The 20,048-nt window shown below is 28.8% G+C and overlaps 2 protein-coding genes across 2 annotated transcripts in view; one reads left to right on the top strand and one right to left on the bottom strand.

Moving 5' to 3' along the window:
• Positions 1–84: 84 nt before the first annotated feature.
• Alg3 (Alg3, alpha-1,3- mannosyltransferase) lies at positions 85–2,581 on the top strand. Its single transcript, XM_014422193.3, has one exon. It carries the CDS (start codon positions 144–146, stop codon positions 1,467–1,469), a length of 1,326 nt encoding a protein of 441 aa, XP_014277679.1. The 5' UTR covers positions 85–143; the 3' UTR covers positions 1,470–2,581.
• A 2,724-nt stretch (positions 2,582–5,305) lies between these two features.
• The window catches only part of Hydr2 (abhydrolase domain-containing protein 2), an 18,940-nt gene continuing 4,197 nt past the window's right edge, over positions 5,306–20,048 (bottom strand). Inside the window, exons 5-8 of the mRNA XM_014422167.3 lie at positions 16,957–17,143; positions 11,631–11,825; positions 9,510–9,664; positions 5,306–5,667 (exon numbers count right to left, since the gene is read on the bottom strand). Coding sequence (XP_014277653.1) covers positions 5,492–5,667; positions 9,510–9,664; positions 11,631–11,825; positions 16,957–17,143 — 713 coding nt within the window. The 3' untranslated portion in view covers positions 5,306–5,491. The remainder of the gene's footprint in view (positions 5,668–9,509; positions 9,665–11,630; positions 11,826–16,956; positions 17,144–20,048) is intronic.

Below are 20,048 nucleotides of genomic sequence, written 5' to 3'. Positions count from 1 at the left end.
ATTGTTTATAAATATATCCGATAAATCAGTTTTTTTATATTTATTAAAATATTTGTATTTTTGTAATTATTAGGTGGGCTGTCGCCTTATCAAAGCTATCCTAAATGATGGCCCGGTGTTTATTTTTAAAATTCTCTGTCTAAATGCAGGACTTAAAAATGGGTAAAAAACCCGTGAAGAATCAGAAACCAAATGGACTAAAACACATTAAAACTGTTGTTCTGAAATATTTGAACACGGATAAACTGAAACAAGTGATATTGACAAATAAGCATCTGGATGTAATATCGGTATTTCTTTTGATATGTGAAGTTATTTTAGGAGTGCTCATTATAAACAATGTGAAATATACCGAAATCGACTGGAAGGCGTACATGCAAGAAGTGGAAGGTTTTTTAAATGGTACATTGGATTATGGAGAGCTTAAAGGAGACACTGGACCTTTAGTATACCCAGGTGGATTTGTGTATTTGTTTTCCTTATTGTACTTTTTAACTGATAGAGGAAGTGACATAAGGTTAGCCCAATATTTGTATCTTGTTTTTTATTTGGTACTTTTGCAACTTGTGTTTCGAATCTACAGGAAAAGCAAGAAAGTACCTGCCTACTGTCTGATCATCATTTGTTTTACAACATACAGAATCCATTCATTGTTCGTTTTAAGATTATTTAATGACCCAATAGCAGTCATACTGTTTTATACATCTTTGAATCTTATGCTTGACGACAAGTGGTCTTTGGGCTCGATTATTTTTAGTTTAGCTGTATCAGTTAAAATGAACATACTTCTCTATTCACCCGCTTTACTTTTAGCCTACCTGAATATTTTAGGATTAAAGAAAACCATTTTTCAACTTCTAATTTGTGCTTTTATACAAGTTATTATAGGCTTACCGTTTCTTTTAAACAACCCATATTCATATATAAAAGGTTCGTTTGATTTAGGTAGGGTTTTTCTTTATCAGTGGACTGTAAATTGGAGATTTCTTCCTGAATATATATTCCTTAATCGTTGGTTTCATTTGTTTCTCCTCGTGGTACATATTTCATTGATTTGTTTATTCTTAAAAATTATAAATAAATACTTTAATACTTATGCCAGGCTTAAGAATATTCAATCTGGAGTAAAAAATCAGTTGAAAAAAAAATCTGCTCATGTTAACATGGATTCTATGGTGCAATTATTTTTATTTCCCTTTTTTGTTGTTAATTTTATTGGAATCATATGTAGTCGTTCTTTACATTACCAATTCTATGTTTGGTATTACCATAGTATTCCGTACTTGCTTTGGTGTTGTAATTTCAGTGCTATTAGTCGTTTAACTTTATTAGGTGTGATTGAACTTTGTTGGAATATTTATCCTTCTACAGATATTTCCAGTATGGTTCTCTTAGGGTCCCATCTAATGATTTTAATTAGTTTATATATAAAGGGGAAAAATTCCATAGCGGACAGTAAAAACAACTGATTAAGTTGAATTGGATTTTGAATTTTTTTTTATAATAATAAGTGGCATATATGGATTGTTGATAAATTAAATGGATTTGTATTCATCGGCAAGTGTCTCATTATTGGCCTTTCTTTTGATTGTTGCTATTTTCTAGTATTATCTTTTAAAGATAGTACTTAATTTTGGTGTCTTGATGTAGTTTTTTTTATAAAAATTAGTTCTAGTTCCTTTTACAGTCCTAAATTAAAAAAATATTATTGCTTTAACTATTTATGACTTAAATTCCTTTTGTTTTTGTGTTTATAATATGTTTATGTATTTTGGATTTGTTATAAATAAAAATTTTTGTTGGAGTAAAGAGGGGGAAATGAGTGAAGAATTCCTAATTGAGCGAAGAGAAATATTTTAAATATTGAATACAGAATGGTTATAAAATTAAGATTTATTTAAAAACAATATATCATTTTTGTAAATGTGTACATATAAATTAATAATAACAAAGACTGTTGTAAATACTGAACTAGTTTTTTCTATAAGTTTTATGTAAAGTTGCTTTTTCTTTCTTTATTTTTTTTTTTTAAGATATAATAATAAATGTATATATATTATCATGTCAGGCTCAATCAAATTCAATGTTTACCTATCAACTAGGGAAATAGTTGATATAAGGAATGATAACATAAGGAGTTTTTTCCAGTTAAGATTAAGTGTGATCGGTGTTATTAAAGTAATGAATTTATTCTTGATAATGAAAGTAAATTATATTGTTTTATTGATATTTTGAATTGATGATCTTTAAAAAAGTAAATTGTTCTATTTATTAACCTTAAGTTTTAAAAGATTTAAGTAATTACAGTTAAATTCTAATTTCACATTTCGATAATTGTTTTCAAATGTTTCCACCCATCAAAAATTTGAGTGCCTTTTTGAATTTGTCACCTGAAAGTAATATATGAAGAAAACTTCCTGTACCTAAGTGATAAAAAAACAAAGTGTTATATTGAGTTAGCTTTCAGGAATTTCCTGAGGGCACGCCTGTGTACCTGGTGAATTTTATAAACCTAACTACAGGATCATCAATTATTCTACCCTCTTTCTCCTAGTAAATTAAAAAAAAATTAATGCTTTGATTTTGTTGATTGTGGCCTATTTCATGGTCCTATACAGACTATTTGCAATATACTTTAAGCATATACTGTGATGAACATTTCAATCTAAATAATTATTTGTAAATTAACTCCAATTTTGAAATACATTTTGTTTTTCAATTAACGTCAAAATGATAAAAGTACCTACCTATATGTTATAGAAAACAGTTTTCGAGCTAATTTTTTTTTTATGCCTTGCAAAGGAGAGAAATAGGTGTGTTCCTCACCTGAATATATATTTTTTTTCCATTAGTCACAAGGTGGAATTTAAACAATGAGCAAAATATATTATACATATAAGATTCGTACATAATTTAAATATCTAAGGAGATTAAAAGAATCATATAAAATTAAATAATAAAGCTAAAGTAATAAATAAACATGAGACATATAAAAGAAAATAGAATTATCTAAGAGATATAATGAAGATGAATTATATAATATTTATAAAATGTAGTATATTGTAGAAGATTGTGTTTAGTTAGGTTTAAGATGTATCTGTAGGCAAAGGAAATACAATCTTTATCAACAATATCCATTAAATTAACTATTAACAATTAACTTTCTTCTACTTATTGTGACTATTCCTACCTAATTTCTTTATTATCTTCTACATATTTTACCCATTTCCTTAACATATACTGTCTCCTCCCCTTTTTTTCTTTTATTATTCTCTCCCTCCCAGTTTTATTCACTTTCATTATTGTTTTTCATCTCTTATTATTACTTTTATTTATATTTTATACTTAGTACCTCTTTTATACATTATATCACATTCTGTCTATAGTATAAATCATCTTCATTGTATGATCTCTTTGTTAATTTTTTTTTTGTATGTTCCATGTTTACACTTTTATCTCATTATTTTTTTTTTACAGAACGGCCTTAGAGACCTCGCGAATATCATTACTTTTGGCTTTTCTCTTGTTTTTCCATCCTTCCTTTTTCCCATTACCTCTGTGTGCCTTTGTTTTCTTTCTTTCTAAAATTTCTCTTTTCCACAAGAACCTTAATTTCCTTCAGTCTTTTCCTCTTTCTTTCTGATTCTTCAAGTAACCTTTTTTTGACTGGAACATCTTCCTTCAATTAGTTATATATGGCCTAATCTTCTAATTTTATTTTATTTTTAAAAACATATACGGTGATTTAGGTGATCCTTGATTAACTAATTCAAAACATTAATTTCTGTAATAATGGGGCTATTGTGTTGTCGCCCATGTAAAAAAAAAAAAAAAGGTAGCTTATTGAACTAATTAGATATTATTTGAGACAAAATATCTCAATGGTATTTCAGTGGTTTTTGAGTCATGAAAACTCATTTCCCAAAATAAAAAAAATTGATTAATTATAAAATTCAAGTCCAATATATATTGGAGGGAGAAAACTGTTAAATTAAAATTATTAATTATTAGAATCATAGTTTTTGCAAGTTGTATTGGCGGCCTTTTCTTTCATACCCTTGCCATAGCCAGTATTTAACATGTGCAGTAACATTGAAATCTTCCAAAATTCTTCCTACCTAAATGGCTGGTTGTATCGAAAACTGAAGAGCCTTGCATTTCTCCCTGTTTTCTATAAACATATCCACTGAACAAAAATAATGTATTTTTGAAAATATTAAATTTTATGTTTATGTTACATATTAAAATTTAAATTGTGAAGATGGTATAAAGGTTCGGGAAGGAGGGGGATTACGGTCAAAAAAGGAATAGTTAATAACTATTTATTTGCATATGTTTTGACCCACTTTGTAGTAGGGCTTCATCATAGCTAAAAAAGATATATAGATATCTTGACAATGTAAAATAAAAAGTAAACTAAGGTATGGTTAAAAATTAGGTAAAAGAAAATTATATAAAATTGAACAAAAAGAAATAAAAACAAGATATACAATCCAATTAAATTAAATCCAATAGGTTATGTTATTTTATTATTATTTATAGTTATTATTGTACATCTTATTTTTATTTCCTTTTGTTCAATTTTATATAATTTTCTTTTACCTAATTTTTAACCATACCTTAGTTTACTTTTTATTTTACATTGTCAAAATATCTATAAATCTTTTTTAGCTGTGATGGAGCCCTACAGAGTGGGGCGAAAGTTGGCAAATAATATAGTTGTTAACTATTTTTTGTCCACGCTCCCGACCATCTCCTTCAAATTTTGAAAAATATGATCAATCATTAATATTTATAAAAATTTGTATTGTAGGAAGAAGGTCTGGGTGGTGGTCAAGAAAGGCACAAACATTTCTGGAAAACTATTAGTTACCAACTTTTTATCCCACTTTGGATGGCTGAAACCTGGAAGAAATATATGTGAAGTCTAAAGTGAGATGAAATATTGGTTACTATTTAACAGTTTTTATGCTATTTTTTTATCTTTCTCGAATGCTACCTGGATCATCTTCCTAAAACCAATTACATACGATCAACTAATAATCTTCCAAAATAAAAACTACAATGTAATTGCGAAACAAGAAAAATGTTTTATAAAAATCATCTATGTGAATGAGACTTCAGTATTTAAATCATGTTAAATATGGTACTACTAAAATTATTAAAGGATATATTGAAGGGATTTAAAAAAAAAAAAAAAATAGAAAAAGTTTTGTCCAACAATTGTTAATTTATTTTAATCTTAATATAAATAAATAAAATTAATAAAAAAATCAACAAGTGACATTAAGACACTTTACCTTTTTTTATTACAAGTTGAAAGATAAATTTTAAGTACATACAAACATTAGAAAAATACTTGGTCCAATGTGAGATAATTTATAACAGGCAGTAAAATTTCAAAATATATAAAACAACTATTTAATCCTTAAGGAATGTGAGCAAAATCACAAGTTAATGTCTTTCGAACTGATGTTCAGTTACATAAAATTTAAATGCAATCACTACAGTTTGTAGGTTTCTGATTGTGAGTATCGATAGATGTTACAATATCTAGCAGTAATTTGTCTAGCCATGAAATTGGATTTGGATAGACAGTGCCGCCTTCATAAAAACCTAAATGTCCTCCATGACTCACTTCAATGTATGCTACATTTTCTCGCTGGCCTAAAAAAAAAAAAAAAAAAAAAAAAAAAAAAATCAGTATTAACAATACAAATAAAAAATGTATAAAATAATTTAAGTTGTAAAATGAAACTAAAATTTTTTAAAATATCAGATCCCATTAGAATAAAAGTTAAAGATAAACTGAGAAAATGTCATTCCTTATAATTAAATACAAAGAATTTAAAATAGTAGTGCAGCTCCAAGTTAATTTTGTCTAAGGATCTAATATTGCAGTTTTTACCTGTTGATTAAAAGAGAGGTGGATACAATAAAACATAATAAAATGATTCAATAATTATACATGAATGAATATCAGAAAAAAGGATCCAAAAAAGAGGAGCTGATGTCAATGGTCAATCTTCCAGTATTTTTTTTTTTCATTTTCAGCAAGTCATAGTCATTCTTGAAAACAAATATGGATTATACATGTATGGACAACAGGAAAAAAAGAGCTGATGTTAACGGTTTTGGTAAAAAAAACCATAGTATGGATGAGAAAAAGGAAAACTAAAGCAAACATGCCAATGTTTATAGTATTTTTTTTTTTTTTTCATTTTTAGTATATCGTCATAGTCACTCTTGAAAACAAATATGAAGTATACATGCATGAACGACAGAAAATAAGGATTCCAAAAAGAGCTAATGTTAACAGTTTCGATAAAAAACCAAAACATAGTATGGATGGGCAAAAGGGAAACTAAAGCAAACATGTCGATATGTATAGAATTTTTTTTTTTCCATTTTTAGCAAGTTATAGTCATTCTTAAAAACAAACAGGGAGTCTCACTGTAGTCCTCTATAGTAAACATGACATAGATGTCCTGAAAAATTCTGGTATTGCCAACTCTCGCTCTGCAACCTAACTCACTATTCACTGTTGAAAGGTTAGGAATTCTTTATTGGCCATTTCACAGTTCGCCACAATTAAATAAAGATTGCTGAAACCTATTATAAATAATAATTGGTTTTAAGGCATTTTAATGCCATACACAATTCCATAAATAAAAAATACCAATCAATGTCCTATAATTAATTAATAAATTAAATATTCACAAAATATTGAATAATCTATTATCAACAACATTACTTCTCTTAGAACAGACAGCATATATAAATATTTTTTTTAAATTAATAACTAACCAAATAATAAGAATTTACATGAGTTAGACAGATGCAAAACAAGAAGTAAAAAAAACTTGTTGAGCTTGTCGGGGTTGGTTAAGTCTTAGGCGGTTCTCCAGCCTGATATACACTTTAGAGAAGGCCCACAACAAGGCGTATTCAATAATGAGATAGGAACGGCCTTGCCAGAGGATGAGCCCTGGACACTGACGCAGGTAGAGGAGGTCTAGGTGAGAGATTCTGAGGCAGAGTAACAGTTCTAGTTGCCGAGATGAAGCGGACGGACTAGAACTGTCCAGATAGGAGCCAGCTTACTAGTTGTCGGACAGACCAGTAAGCTGATAAGGCTAGGTACAGCTCTAGTTGCCGAGATGAAGCGGACGGACTAGAGCTGGGGAGAGACGGGATCAACTACACAGGTTGGCGAGATGAAGCGGACGGACCAGTGTGATCGTTAAGGATCAGGTTATAATCTTAGTTACCGAGATAAAGTGGACGGACTAAGATTCCTGGAGAGAAGGAGAAGAGATTGGCCATCATCTTAGGTGCGTGTACATAGAAACAACTTTTGCGAGTATAGATTGGCAATGAACTTCTCTATCTCAAGCAGTGTGTATGCCACCTGTGCCATGCCATGACTAGACCCAGGTAAGGATGTGGATCTAAGATCAAATTGGGGATTTAGAGTCCCTTATTTATAGGCCTAGTCCATGCGGCTGTGACCGAGAAATGGTCGGTACATTTCTGCTTGAGATAGGTTCGTGCATTGTTTTGGTTTCGTTTATTAATCATTCTATTGACATTGTTAAGTGTTAGGTACAGATATGATTAATATATAAAAATGGCGTTGTGTTTTTTACAAAATGAAGCAATATGTAAATTTGAGAGCTTCAGTGAGCTCTTACTAAACCACTTGCTCCCTCTCGCTACAAGCTTATTGCTTGAAATTTGGCTTTGTAATATTAATGGCTTACTTCACAGTAGTGCTAAGTACATTTTTTACTAACTTTAGGAAGGTTCTCACTCTTAGGATAAATACAACTTTTACTAAACAGATTTAGATTTCATTCTTAATCTGTTCAGTTAAAAAATTAATTGAAAAGTTTAAAAAAAAATTAAATAAATAAGGTGAACCTTTAATTGTATTTTTCCTAAAGTTAGTGATAATATGCTTAGCACTACTGTGTAAGTCATCGATATAAAAGTTTGTTCAGAATCCAGTTTCATAAATACTTTTCTTCAATTTGATTTAGTTTTTACATTATTTAATAACTTTTTGGGGGGTTCACAGAGGTTTTGTGGTATTATTAATTTTTGCAACTGTATAAATTCATTGAAGTTTTTAATCTAAAAAATCTAAATCTAAATATCTTAAAAAAAAATCCCATAATACTAGACAAATATTGATATGAGGTTAGTAACAATGAAAAGAACAAGGGAGTTAAGAGTCTGGGTTTCACGCTGGTTACTTTTGCAGCCAAAGTAAGTGTATGACAGAGTTATGTGACAGTTGGCAAGATGAATTAAGAAAAAAGTATATATCATAATAAGATGTAGAAATTGTTTACCATTATTGTTTCTAAGGGAGTGCACAAAGTTCGATTCAAAGAAAAAAAATGTTGCTGATATCAATTTTTTTAGATCTAATGAGTTTATTGCTTCAAGGACTCTAACTATAGACACACTTAAGAAATATAATAATTTATAAGAAATAAAACTAGAATAGAAAGCAAAACTGACCTAACAACTCCTATCAATATACTAAATGTGCTAGGTATTTACTGGGTAAACAAAAATTAGGAGAAAGGTTTAACTTCATATATACAATAAAATTAATATAAATCATTTTTCTAAGTATGCAGATTTCATACAGATTTATAAAATATCTTCATAAATCATACAGATTTATAAAATATCTTCATAAATCATACAGATTTATAAAATATCTTCATAAATCATACAGATTTATAAAATATATTTGAAAATATACAAAGATCAGAAAATGATATATTTATAATTTTAATTTTGACAGTGTGGATATTGTTAACTGTAGGCTTGATATCAATCCAATTGAGTATTGTATTATATTTATTAAATTTTACATTATTAATTATAAATAATATTTATTTAATCAAGGCATGACTTATAGTAAGTCATGTATTAAAATGAAATTGTGTGCAATATAGAGACACTTAATCAACTTAGTAATAAGGGTTCTCATGAAAAGATTACATTACAACAGGAAAAGCCAAGATCGCCTGATCTTAGCCCTATGCATGATGGCTCGTTATCTTTTGTTAAACTGTTGTATTCATTAAAATGTAAAATTTATACTTGTTATAATGACCTCGAGAAACCTTAAAATACAAAGTTTTTGTTCATAGTTTTCGTCTTTCCTGGCTTTTTTCTATTTTGAAAACTATAAAAATAGCGATAACTTAAACATGAGTCCACTAACACAACTTGGAGACATAAGTAGGCTAGTAAGAAAAAGTTGCACAAAAATCACTGCACCAGATTTTTTATTATTTTTATTGTTAATGTTATGTATTCAGTAGAATAATTATGGATCCTTGCAGATAGTACCTGAGGATCGTTTACTAGGATGAAACGTTATATAACAATAATAAATTAGTAGTAATGTTTTATCACCCTATCTTAATTCATTCACCAGTTTGCATATACTACACAATAACAAGTACTAATTAAAAAATACTAACTGGCAAATTCCCTCATTGGTATCAATAATTCCTCAGGAACAAGCGGGTCATCCAAAGCATTGATATATATCATTGGAATATTAATAGTTTTTATATAATTACAACTACTACTCCATTTGTAAAGTGAAGAAAGACTTGGGTAGTTATAAACTTTCCTGAAAAAAAAAAAATTGTATACTTTTTTTATAGAAACATTAATATAATAAGAATGAAACTCATAAAAGTTCCACAAGCAAAATATTCTTTATTGACTTGTCACATACAGTTGTACAAATTTGAATCTCTTCCTTATTAGTATGGTGGTGTAAAAGAAATAGTCTGATATCTTTGATTTGTAGATTTAAGTTGGTTCATTTTCTTGTTGTTTTTACTTTACCATCTAGCCCGCTATTCAAATTTTTTTTAGAAAAATATATATAATGTTTTTCTTTTTCTGAAATAATCAGCTCTTTTATACTTCTTTAATTTAATACTCAAACAACGTTCCAGGACATTTTCACAATATCCAGTTTATTGTTCATCAAAAATAAAAATATATATAAGAAGATGGTCAGGGTTGCGGTCAAAAAAGAAACAAAACTGGTTTACTACTATTTATTTTCCCACGTTTCGCCCCACTTAGCAGGGCTTCATCAGGGCTGCTCAACCTTTACCTTTGAACAGCCCTGATGAAGCCCTGCTAAGTGGGGCGAAACGTCAGAAAATAAATAGTTGTAAACTATTTTTGTTTCTCTTTTGACCGCAACCCTGACCATCTTCTTATATATAAATTTTTACGGACAACTATACATATAAAAATAAAAATAATAATGCACAGTACACAAATTTATTTTAATAAATTTTTACATCGAATTTCAAATAAATAAGTCAAAATTAATTAATTACAAGTTATTTAAATATACTTTAATATTTACAAAGCTAGTTTAGTTTAACTACATGACTTTAAAAGTTTTTGAGAATAGGCCAAAAATGTAATACAAATTATTATTATTTTATTTTCTTACTTTAAATTATATTATAATGGAAATTTGTTTAATGTAAATAGAAAATTAAAATAATTAGTATTGCCTGTTCTCAAAAACTTTTAAAATTTATAAATTGAAATATAATAGTTAAACTTCCTATATAAATATTAAATTATTTTTAAACAACTTGTAATTAATTCTAACTTACTTATTTGAAATTCAATGAAAACTTTTGATTGTGCATTATTTTATTTTAGAAGAACAATGAACTGGATAAGTGGCGAATGGTCCCAATTGTTGAATTAAAATAAAATAAAAATTTAACGGTTAATTCTTCCATTAAAATAGAAATAACATGAAGCACTAGCAAACTCGACTAAAAAAACATCAACTTTCATTGTTTTTTTTAATAATTGAAAATACTTTAAATGAGAAAATGGCAACTTCTAGGGAGAATATAGTTTGGAGTTCGAAGAGAGTTATTCTCAAGATAATTTATGGAAAATTATGGTTCACAAAAAAATTGCAAAGGCAAAAGATTGTCTCCTTGAAAATAGCCCAAGAGTTGAAAGGTTGGAGGTTTCAAAATAAAGAGTTGAGAATAAATTGGATCATTGAAGCTGGTGTTATTTTTAATATAAACAACCACTCTCAAGCAACCAATTAAATAATATATTAAATTAGTTAAAAATCTATTAAGTAAAAATAGTTTAAAGGTACCCTGCCGGCAAAAGAAAAACATTTTAAATGAATTATGACAATTCAATGATTGAGGTTGTCTCCTTGAAAATGCCCTGAGGTCCAAAATGTTGAAGGTTTTAAAATAAAAAATTAAGTTCGGCAGCACAACTTTGTTATTTTTGAATAAAGTTTTTCTCTAAGTTGAATCCTCTTTGGCTAATGTGTATAATAATAATCTGTCCCTTTCCATAACATGGAGAAGTCAATTCTTTTGTGTTTAAACAATTATTCATTAGTTGTCTACATATTTGAGAATGTTTTGCAACGTATTAAGTTTTGAAAATATAGAATTCATTTTTAAACTTTTTGAACAATATATTCTAGACTAATCTGTGACAAAACTTTTTAAAAAAAGTATAACGGGGAGTGGCTGTATGTATAAGTCTCTGATATTGATAAATATTTCTTCAAATACCTCGTATAAGAGTCATCAAGTTCAGGCAAAGTTGCAGCAGCTACAACTTCTTTTTCGATGAGATTATATTTTTTCTTGACTTCTTCTGACAAAAGCATATTTCTATTTCGGAGAATTATAGCTTTCATGGCTTCAGTGATAACATAGAGATACAACCTTCGGAAATTCTGCCACTGCAGAAGTAGTTTTGTTCCTCTAAAACAAAATTATATAAAACGATAATAGTGATGCCAAAAAAAGTATTATAAATATAAAAGAATGAGAACAGAATATTCATAATATAACAAAAAATTTATAACCTCATAAATTATATGTGCTTGCATACAAAGGTGTCTATAATCATTGTCATGAGAACTTCATACCCGTAGAAGTAAGTTCACTACACAGACTTTATTAACTTCAATTAGGTTATTTTCTATTCAGGGGAGGGGGGGGGGGTTGATGACATCGAAAAATACTAGTTAAAAATCAAAAAATCTGTGTTGCTATTTTATTTAATTACTAGCAGACCTGGCAGTACTTTGGTATTGCTATATTTGAGGATGTATATACATTAATGGAACACTAATGTAACTTTGATATCAATATATAGATGAAGTGATAAGATGGTTACTATAGTAACATTAATGGTTACAGCTAACTTTAATGTGGTTGATTTTTCTTATTCTTTTAGACAAATTGATTATCTATACATACGATATCATATACATACTACCTAAAATATGAATAGTTTTTATATAATAACCCTCATGGCGCTTCAATATTAGTACTGTATCGAAATAATTCAGACCGACTGACCTATCATAATGTGGGTTAAAGATTTTTTAGGAGTGAAACAAAGTTGATATTAGTTTTTAGCACCTCAAGAAACACTAAGATACGAATTTTCGAAAAAAAAAAAAAAAATGGGGAAAATAAAATTTGTTGGTCCAAAGTTTTCGCCTAACACAGGCCTTTGATTTCTTTTGAAGAATAAAAAAAAATAGCATTAACTTTAACATGACTCAACCAATCTACACAAAAGGGCACAAACTGGATTTTTAGACAAATTAGAACCAGAGATATAAAATAATTTTATTTGTTGAAAAGTTTTTCTTTATTTTAAACTAATATTTCACCCTCATAAGGGCATTAAATCTAAATTGTAAGCTAATATAGGTTTTAAGAGGAGACATTCAGCTTTTTACAACAACAGTTGTATTAACGCAGGAATTAGATAAGATGTAGAGGAGGTTCATGAACGGTTATATGTCATTGAAATAAAAAAAACTGCCAAATAAAACAAGGTGAAAATTTCCTAATATTTGAGGGTTTCACAAGATGCTAAAAACGAATATGATTTGCTTTTTCCTAAAAAAATAAATTTTGTTGACCTACTTTGCTGATATTCTCCTCTTTTTTAAATTTAATTTAATTTAATGAATAAAAAATCATTTAATAGAATCAGTAATATTTTTTCTTGAAAAAAATTGAGTGTCTATAAACTTCATGGGAAAATCGTGAACATTTAGCAAAATGCCCCATCACAATCGATGAAAGGTATGACAATGGATAAAGTACAAACAAATATTGACTTTTATATATTAGTTGTTTTCTGCCATTTGTTGTATATCCCTTAGTTTTTAATGCAACTGGCCACATGTCTGAAACTACGAAACTTCACAAATTATGTCTGATTTGCCAATTAATGCCCTAAATAGTTCCTTGTTCTTCCTTATTATCAACCCAATTACAACCCTGATTGTATCAAAAATCCAACTTAGAATTATCTGTTTAAAGTTCATCATGCCAGGAAATGATTCAGGTCTGTACAGCTATTATACACTATGTATACTGTAAACTATATATACAGGTAATATAAAGAATCAACTTGGTTTGCCTACTGATGAACCTACTGCAAAAGGTTTTGAGAAGACCAAAATAGCATCTGTTGGCAGCAGCCATATCATTTTCTGAAATCGCAATGGATCTGAGGGAACTTATGTCCAGCTGAAGCATGTAGGGTAACACTATCTGAGGCTTGTAATACATGTATTTGGACTTAGCTCAGTTAATTAAAATTCCTATAGATGTCACAATCTCTCAAGAGGAGATTATTATTATTATTAGCGCGATAGACCATAGAGGTCCAAGGCCTCGCACGATGTATGTAAGAAATACATCACGTGTCTCATGACGAGATTTTCATAGGGTGGGTTGGTCAGACCCACGCCTATTTTTGTGAGTGCCACCCATTGGCTTACGGGCCTCACAAATGCCCGGGAGAGGTTGCGAGTGAGTATTGCATATTTATATGCTTGAAAAAATCCTGGGTAGGGCCGAGGACTCCATCTTGTAACCTTCGGGTTGGTAGACTGGCGCGTTACCACACTGCTACTGTGACCCCCCTCAAGAGGAGATCACAACACCAAAAATAGCAGAAGGCAATCCTTCCCGGTTGGCCTGTCCCAATAAAACAATGATTTGGCTACGGTCCTCTATCACCTTTTAAACATTTATTTAAAATGGGAAGAGGAGACTTAAGTTAAATCGATAAAAATTGGTAGAGTAGCTAAAATTGGAAAATGTTCCTGTTGAAACCCGTTCAACTTTAGTTATTTTTTATTTTAATTTCACTAATTGAAACATAGGAAGAGGAAGTGAATTATAAAGAAATTACTGTTCTGAAACTAGCCAAAACTCAAAGCAGGACGTGAATAATGACCTTAGTACAACAACCAAATTGCCAGCAAAACTAACAACCTGCACCCCTTATTATCTTCTAAAATGCGAGATTAAAGAGAAGACAAGTAACAAGTCTTGTAAGTTGTTGTAACAACTTCTTGCCTTTAACCTTGAATGGGTATTGCGGGAATGGATTCTAATCGTACCAGCTCCCTTATATCCTGGATCATTAACTCGTTATTTCAGTCAGTCTATTATTATATCATAATTTCTACTGCCCACAAAAAGCTTTTTAAATCTAAGCTCACTCGATTTTCATAAACAGCAAATTTAAGTTAAAACTACTAGCTATTAACTATGCTGATATTCAAAACAAGCATCTAAGCAAATAGCAGCACCTTTAATTGACAATAAAAAAAAAATGACAAGAGAACTCATCCATAACAAATTGACATTTGCATACAGCCTCTTTGGCATAAGTATTATTATAAAATGGTATATAAAATGATGCTCCAGTTCTATTAGAGTGGTATGTAGCCTAATCTAGATGCTCTAGTCCCCAAGATCAACAGAGTAATTTTTCTCTCAAAATAAATAAAACTAGTCGATGTTTTTGGCTAAGTTTATAACAAACAGAAACAAAATTTGTTTGAATAGAATAATTTGTATCCAAGTTAAGACTCAAAATTCTCTTTATTATTCCTTTACCAGTCCAACGTTTTAGCCAATGTGGCCATCCTCAAGTATAAATTTACACTTCACATTCAATAATTTAAAAACTTTTTGCAGGCTATTCTGCCCAGGTCATTAATTCCAGTCAAATCACCCTATGTTATCACTTTTCCATTAAATTTTAAAACTTTTAATTATAGATAACTTAACACTTATAAAGTGTGTTAGGAAGTGATAATAGTGTTAAGTTAATCTGTAATTTGACTGAAATTAATGACCTGGGCAGAATAGCATGCAAAAAGTTCTTAAATTATTGAATGTGAGGTGTAAATTTATGTTAAGATTGTCCTTGAGGTTAGCTGAATCGGCCGAAACACTGGACTTTTAAAGAAATAATAAAGAGTGTTTTGAGACTTAACTTGGATACAAATTATTTTATTTCAACAATAAAAAACGGTCTCAAGAAAGAATTATAAATATTGTTTATTTTATTTTTAATTATATTTTGATCCTGATTCCTTGCAAATTATTATTTGGAATAGAAGAACTAAATTAAAAAGCAAACAAATAACTACAGATAAGAACTAAACAGTAATTATTAAGAAACTGGGCATTAAAGATTAATAAACAAAGCAAGTGGTGCTTTGGGAAGACTGCAAAATCTACATAGTACCCACCAATTTTAGTGATTAGGATTCTGACTTTTCAAGACTTTTTTTTTTAAACCAATTGAGGTTGAAAATTGTACTATTAATGCAAGCAAGAACTGTGGGGATGGGTCAAGCTGGATAAGGATTGTACTAAAACATTACCCCTTTCAATACAGAAGAATTAATTCCACGAACTATAACATTCAGGATAACGGAAAAAATAAGTATATTATAGCATAAAAATAAGAATAACAGAATCTACAAATAAATTACAGAAGCAGAAAACATTATTTCTTCAATAATCTTATATCTTTGAAGGCTTTCGAATAAGTGTAAAATCAATAAATATTAAAATTAAATCTGTACCGCTACAACCCATAAAGGGTCAGGGGTGCAGTACTTTGTAAGGAAGTGCTGTTACTAGACTAATGGTTGTGCAAGGAGATGATTTGGTCAGAATTACGCTCGATCGCCAGACCCAATTAGGGAACCCACTTCATGAGGCTGGGTGGACCCCGGAGGGCTCCCAAATCCAAAGAATTGACTCACAGCTACAGTGAAACAGAAAATAATTATCTGCCATAGCCGGATTTTAACCCGGGTCGTCCTTAGAGTTAGTTGCCCAGTGCCTTACTACTGAGCCACCCACTCCCTTAATAATAAGAAATATTATTTTTTCATCTTTTTAGAAATATAATTAAATTTTAATTTATATAGTATAAATATTAGTGAGGTATCTATCAAGTTGACAACTGACTACAAGATGGAGAGTTCTATTTGTTTTTTGTTTTTACAAACTACATTAAACAATTTATTGTAGATGCATAAATATGGCAAGTAAAAAATTAATCTGTTATTATTTTTCCAAACCCCTTTTGTGGCGTGGGAGTGACGAAACCACCCTATGAAAACCACATCATGAAACGTGTGATGTAAATCCTAAGTACGTCGCACGAGGCCTTGGACCTCCAGGGTCTGTCACTCCAATAATAATAATATTATGTGATATTAATTGGCGAGGGTGCACATGAAAAGTTATAATAAATATAACTCTTAAAAATGAAGAACAGAATTATCGAGAGGAACAAAGATAACATTCAGAACTAATGCTGACATTCCTCACAAATACCCATTAGTAGAAACCCTCATCTATCCTCTATGCCACTACAACTACTATGCCAGAAAATAGAAAAAATCATTTACTGAAGAATCGCTACAATTAAAATATAATGTAAAAATTGTAAGTGTATCGTGTCAGTTTTATGATAGTAGCAATATGTTTTTAAAAAGATTTCATCACACCTTTTATTAATTCTGAACGTGTATTATTAGCTACTGACTTTATAATATCATATCCTTGACAAATTGAAATTCCACCAATTATATTGCCAGGACGTTTCATATCTTCCTCTCCTAAATATTTGGTCACTGTGTTTCCACCCATGCTGTAGCCTATACATACTAGCTTACTGGATGAATATTTTTCATTAAGATGGCTCACCATAGCGCCAAGATCAGACGTGTAGCCTGAAACAAAAAATAAAATAAAATGAAGTGAGCCTATAGAAGTAGAAATATCAACAAGAGAAAATGTCCAATAAAATGTAGTTTCTTTAATCTAAACTAATTGTTTCAGGAGAGTGTTTGGATTACAGAAAGTATCAAGAAAATTGGTGTAAAAAATTCAACAATATGAATGAACATAACTATTTTTTTTTTTTTTTTTTACATATTTTATTGGAAATTGGACAGTTTGTAGTTTTAAAAAATTACTAATTTAAAAGTAAAATTGTTTACTTTTACATCTTCAGTAGGATAAAGTGATGATTTAATTTGTTTAAACTATAAGATTGTTCATTTTAAGTGAAAAAAGTATAAATAAAAACAAAAAATACTCTTTGTATGGATTTATTTAGAACACGATTAAAAAAAAAATGAGTTCAACAAAATTTCTATTATACATATTTATACTATTAATTAAAATAGTTTTTTATACAATAGATATTACGTATTTCTAATTCCAACTAAATATATTTTGAACACATTCATAGGAATTAGATTACCTGATATCGAAACTATGTAAAAATTTCCACTTTCGATTTTCATAGTGATTGAATAGCTTGCCTAAAGATCGAGAAGTTAAAAATATCCTTTACACATGTGCACATTTATTTGAAAACAACTATGTTATTGTCTGCCGAGTTTTAAAAGTAACTTTGATGCCAGTTTTCGGATTACTAGTATTCAAAGTACCGAGATTACACTATATATAAAAATAAGTTAATATTAAATGCACAAAGTTATAATCGAAAAATCTATCAAAAATGAATTAGAGGTTTTCATTATAATTATAACAAGATTAACAATTAAATAAATCATTAATATTGATGTATAACATAAGTTAACAGCATTTAATGTAATTATATTGAGGAAACGATGGTTGCAATCCAATAAAAAAGAATAACATACCAAAAATGAATGAGGATTTTATTTTAAAATAATTATAACAGTTTAAATACAAATAATTAGTTATAATCCTACAAATACGTTCTAAAGGGTTTTATTTGTTAAAACTTTATTATATTTCTTTTCAAGAATTTACTTTATACCCCTTATCCACTTATTTATTCTTTAAATATCATCTGAACAATGTTTCTCAATTTTCTGGCCCATTCTCAACTTCTACAAATACAAATATTTACAATCAACCAAGTTTACATTGCATTTTAATATTTTTTTTTTTATACATATTTACATAGAAAAAATTCAATATTTAAATATATATATACATTCACTTCACTAATTTATAACCATTTACAAATTCAAAATGTTTTTGAGATTAAGACTAAATTTCTTAGCAATTGTTATTATTTTTTCCCTTTACCTTATTATTAACTTGTGAAAATATATCATCTTAAGTTGAAAATCATTTTTATATATTCCAAATTGAATATAAGTCCTAGTTTATTATTATTATTAAGCTTTTTTTTTTTTTTTTTATTAGTGCTGTTTTCAAAAATGTTTTACCTAAAAAAAAATATTTAAATTGAAAATCATTTTTATTTCAAGTGCTTATTGACATTTAAATGCTATTTAATATATGTATAAATTACTAAAAATAAATGGAATTTGGTCCGGGTGCGGTCAATTAAAACTCAAACAGTAAATTGGTGTACTATTTTAAAGTGTACTAAAATAATACAAAATATTACTATTTGAGTTTTAATTGACCGCACCCAGACCACATTCCATTTATTGATACACACGGTCAATCAGCATTCTTCCAGTTTATAAATTACCTTTTAAATAGATCTTTTTTCTTTCTGTCCATCTACATATCCAAATTACAGTGCACTGAGTCCTGAATTATTATTATTTTGGGGATTTGTTTAATTTTATTCCTCTATGTTGTGTATTGATTTTAATTTATTCTCTTACTAATTAATTTTGTTTTAAAAATTTATTTTATTTATTATATCACATTTTTTATTAAAATGAAATGTAAACTTCATTGTTTGTAAATGTATGTTAATTGTAAAAATGATGATTATAAATATTTTTATTGTAGAACTTGATAATGGACAGAAGAACCCAAAACATTTTTCAGTATAATAAAGGGTATAAAATAAAGTCCTGAAAAGAAATATGATAAAGTTTTAATCATAACAAGGTTGACAACTAATTAATCAATAATACTGATATATAACAAAGGTTCACAGCATCAAAAGTAATTACATTATGGAGATTATGGTAGCGGTACTGATTATCAGCACCATATTTGTTTAAAACTTTTTGCACCACTAGTTTCAACGAATCAATCCAAAATGGTGGATACGGGTAAATTTACTAATATGCGATGCAAAAACTGCCTACTATTGTCAGTTATTACCTAACACCATTAAGTGATTACACCATAAAGGGCACGACCCCTATTTTTAAACTTATCTTTTCTATAATTTACATATCTCTTTAATGTTGAAAAGAGATTCTGCAGCTCTTCTAAGCAAAGGTCAATGTACGAAAACAGCTGTAAAATCAGCTGTTTATATAATGGACACTGTGTGAATCATTAGTAGAAACCATATGTCAACTATTGGTAAACAAAATCAAAACAAGATCATATTTGTCCAGCATGGTCTGCAAGTGAAATAAACATATTAACAGTAAAAATTCACAATTTATAAAAAATATTCATAACATCAACAGTAGGCACCAGGAGACCACTTTAGAAAACCTAAGATAATTTTAATCATATAGTGAACACCAACTTTAAAAAACAAATGAAATACCTTATTCTATATATTACAATATTCAAGTTTAGCAAAATGCAAAACACTTGATATCTTCCAGTCAACCCACAGATAATACCCTTATCAATTTGGCCCTTTATGATACCTTGTAGTCAACACACAGATAATGCTTTTTTCAATCT

The sequence above is a fragment of the Halyomorpha halys genome, unplaced genomic scaffold (assembly GCF_000696795.3).
Source record: "Halyomorpha halys isolate HHAL.00 unplaced genomic scaffold, Hhal_1.1 Scaffold361.1, whole genome shotgun sequence".
Taxonomy (NCBI): Eukaryota; Metazoa; Arthropoda; class Insecta; order Hemiptera; family Pentatomidae; genus Halyomorpha; species Halyomorpha halys.
The sequence above is the reverse complement of the archived record's forward strand: the minus strand, read 5'-3'. Positions and strand labels throughout refer to the sequence as shown.

Bases quoted from the DNA above. Each gene is read 5' to 3' on its own strand.
- Alg3 (XM_014422193.3), top strand. From the start codon at position 144: ATGCAGGACTTAAAAATGGGTAAAAAACCCGTGAAGAATCAGAAACCA.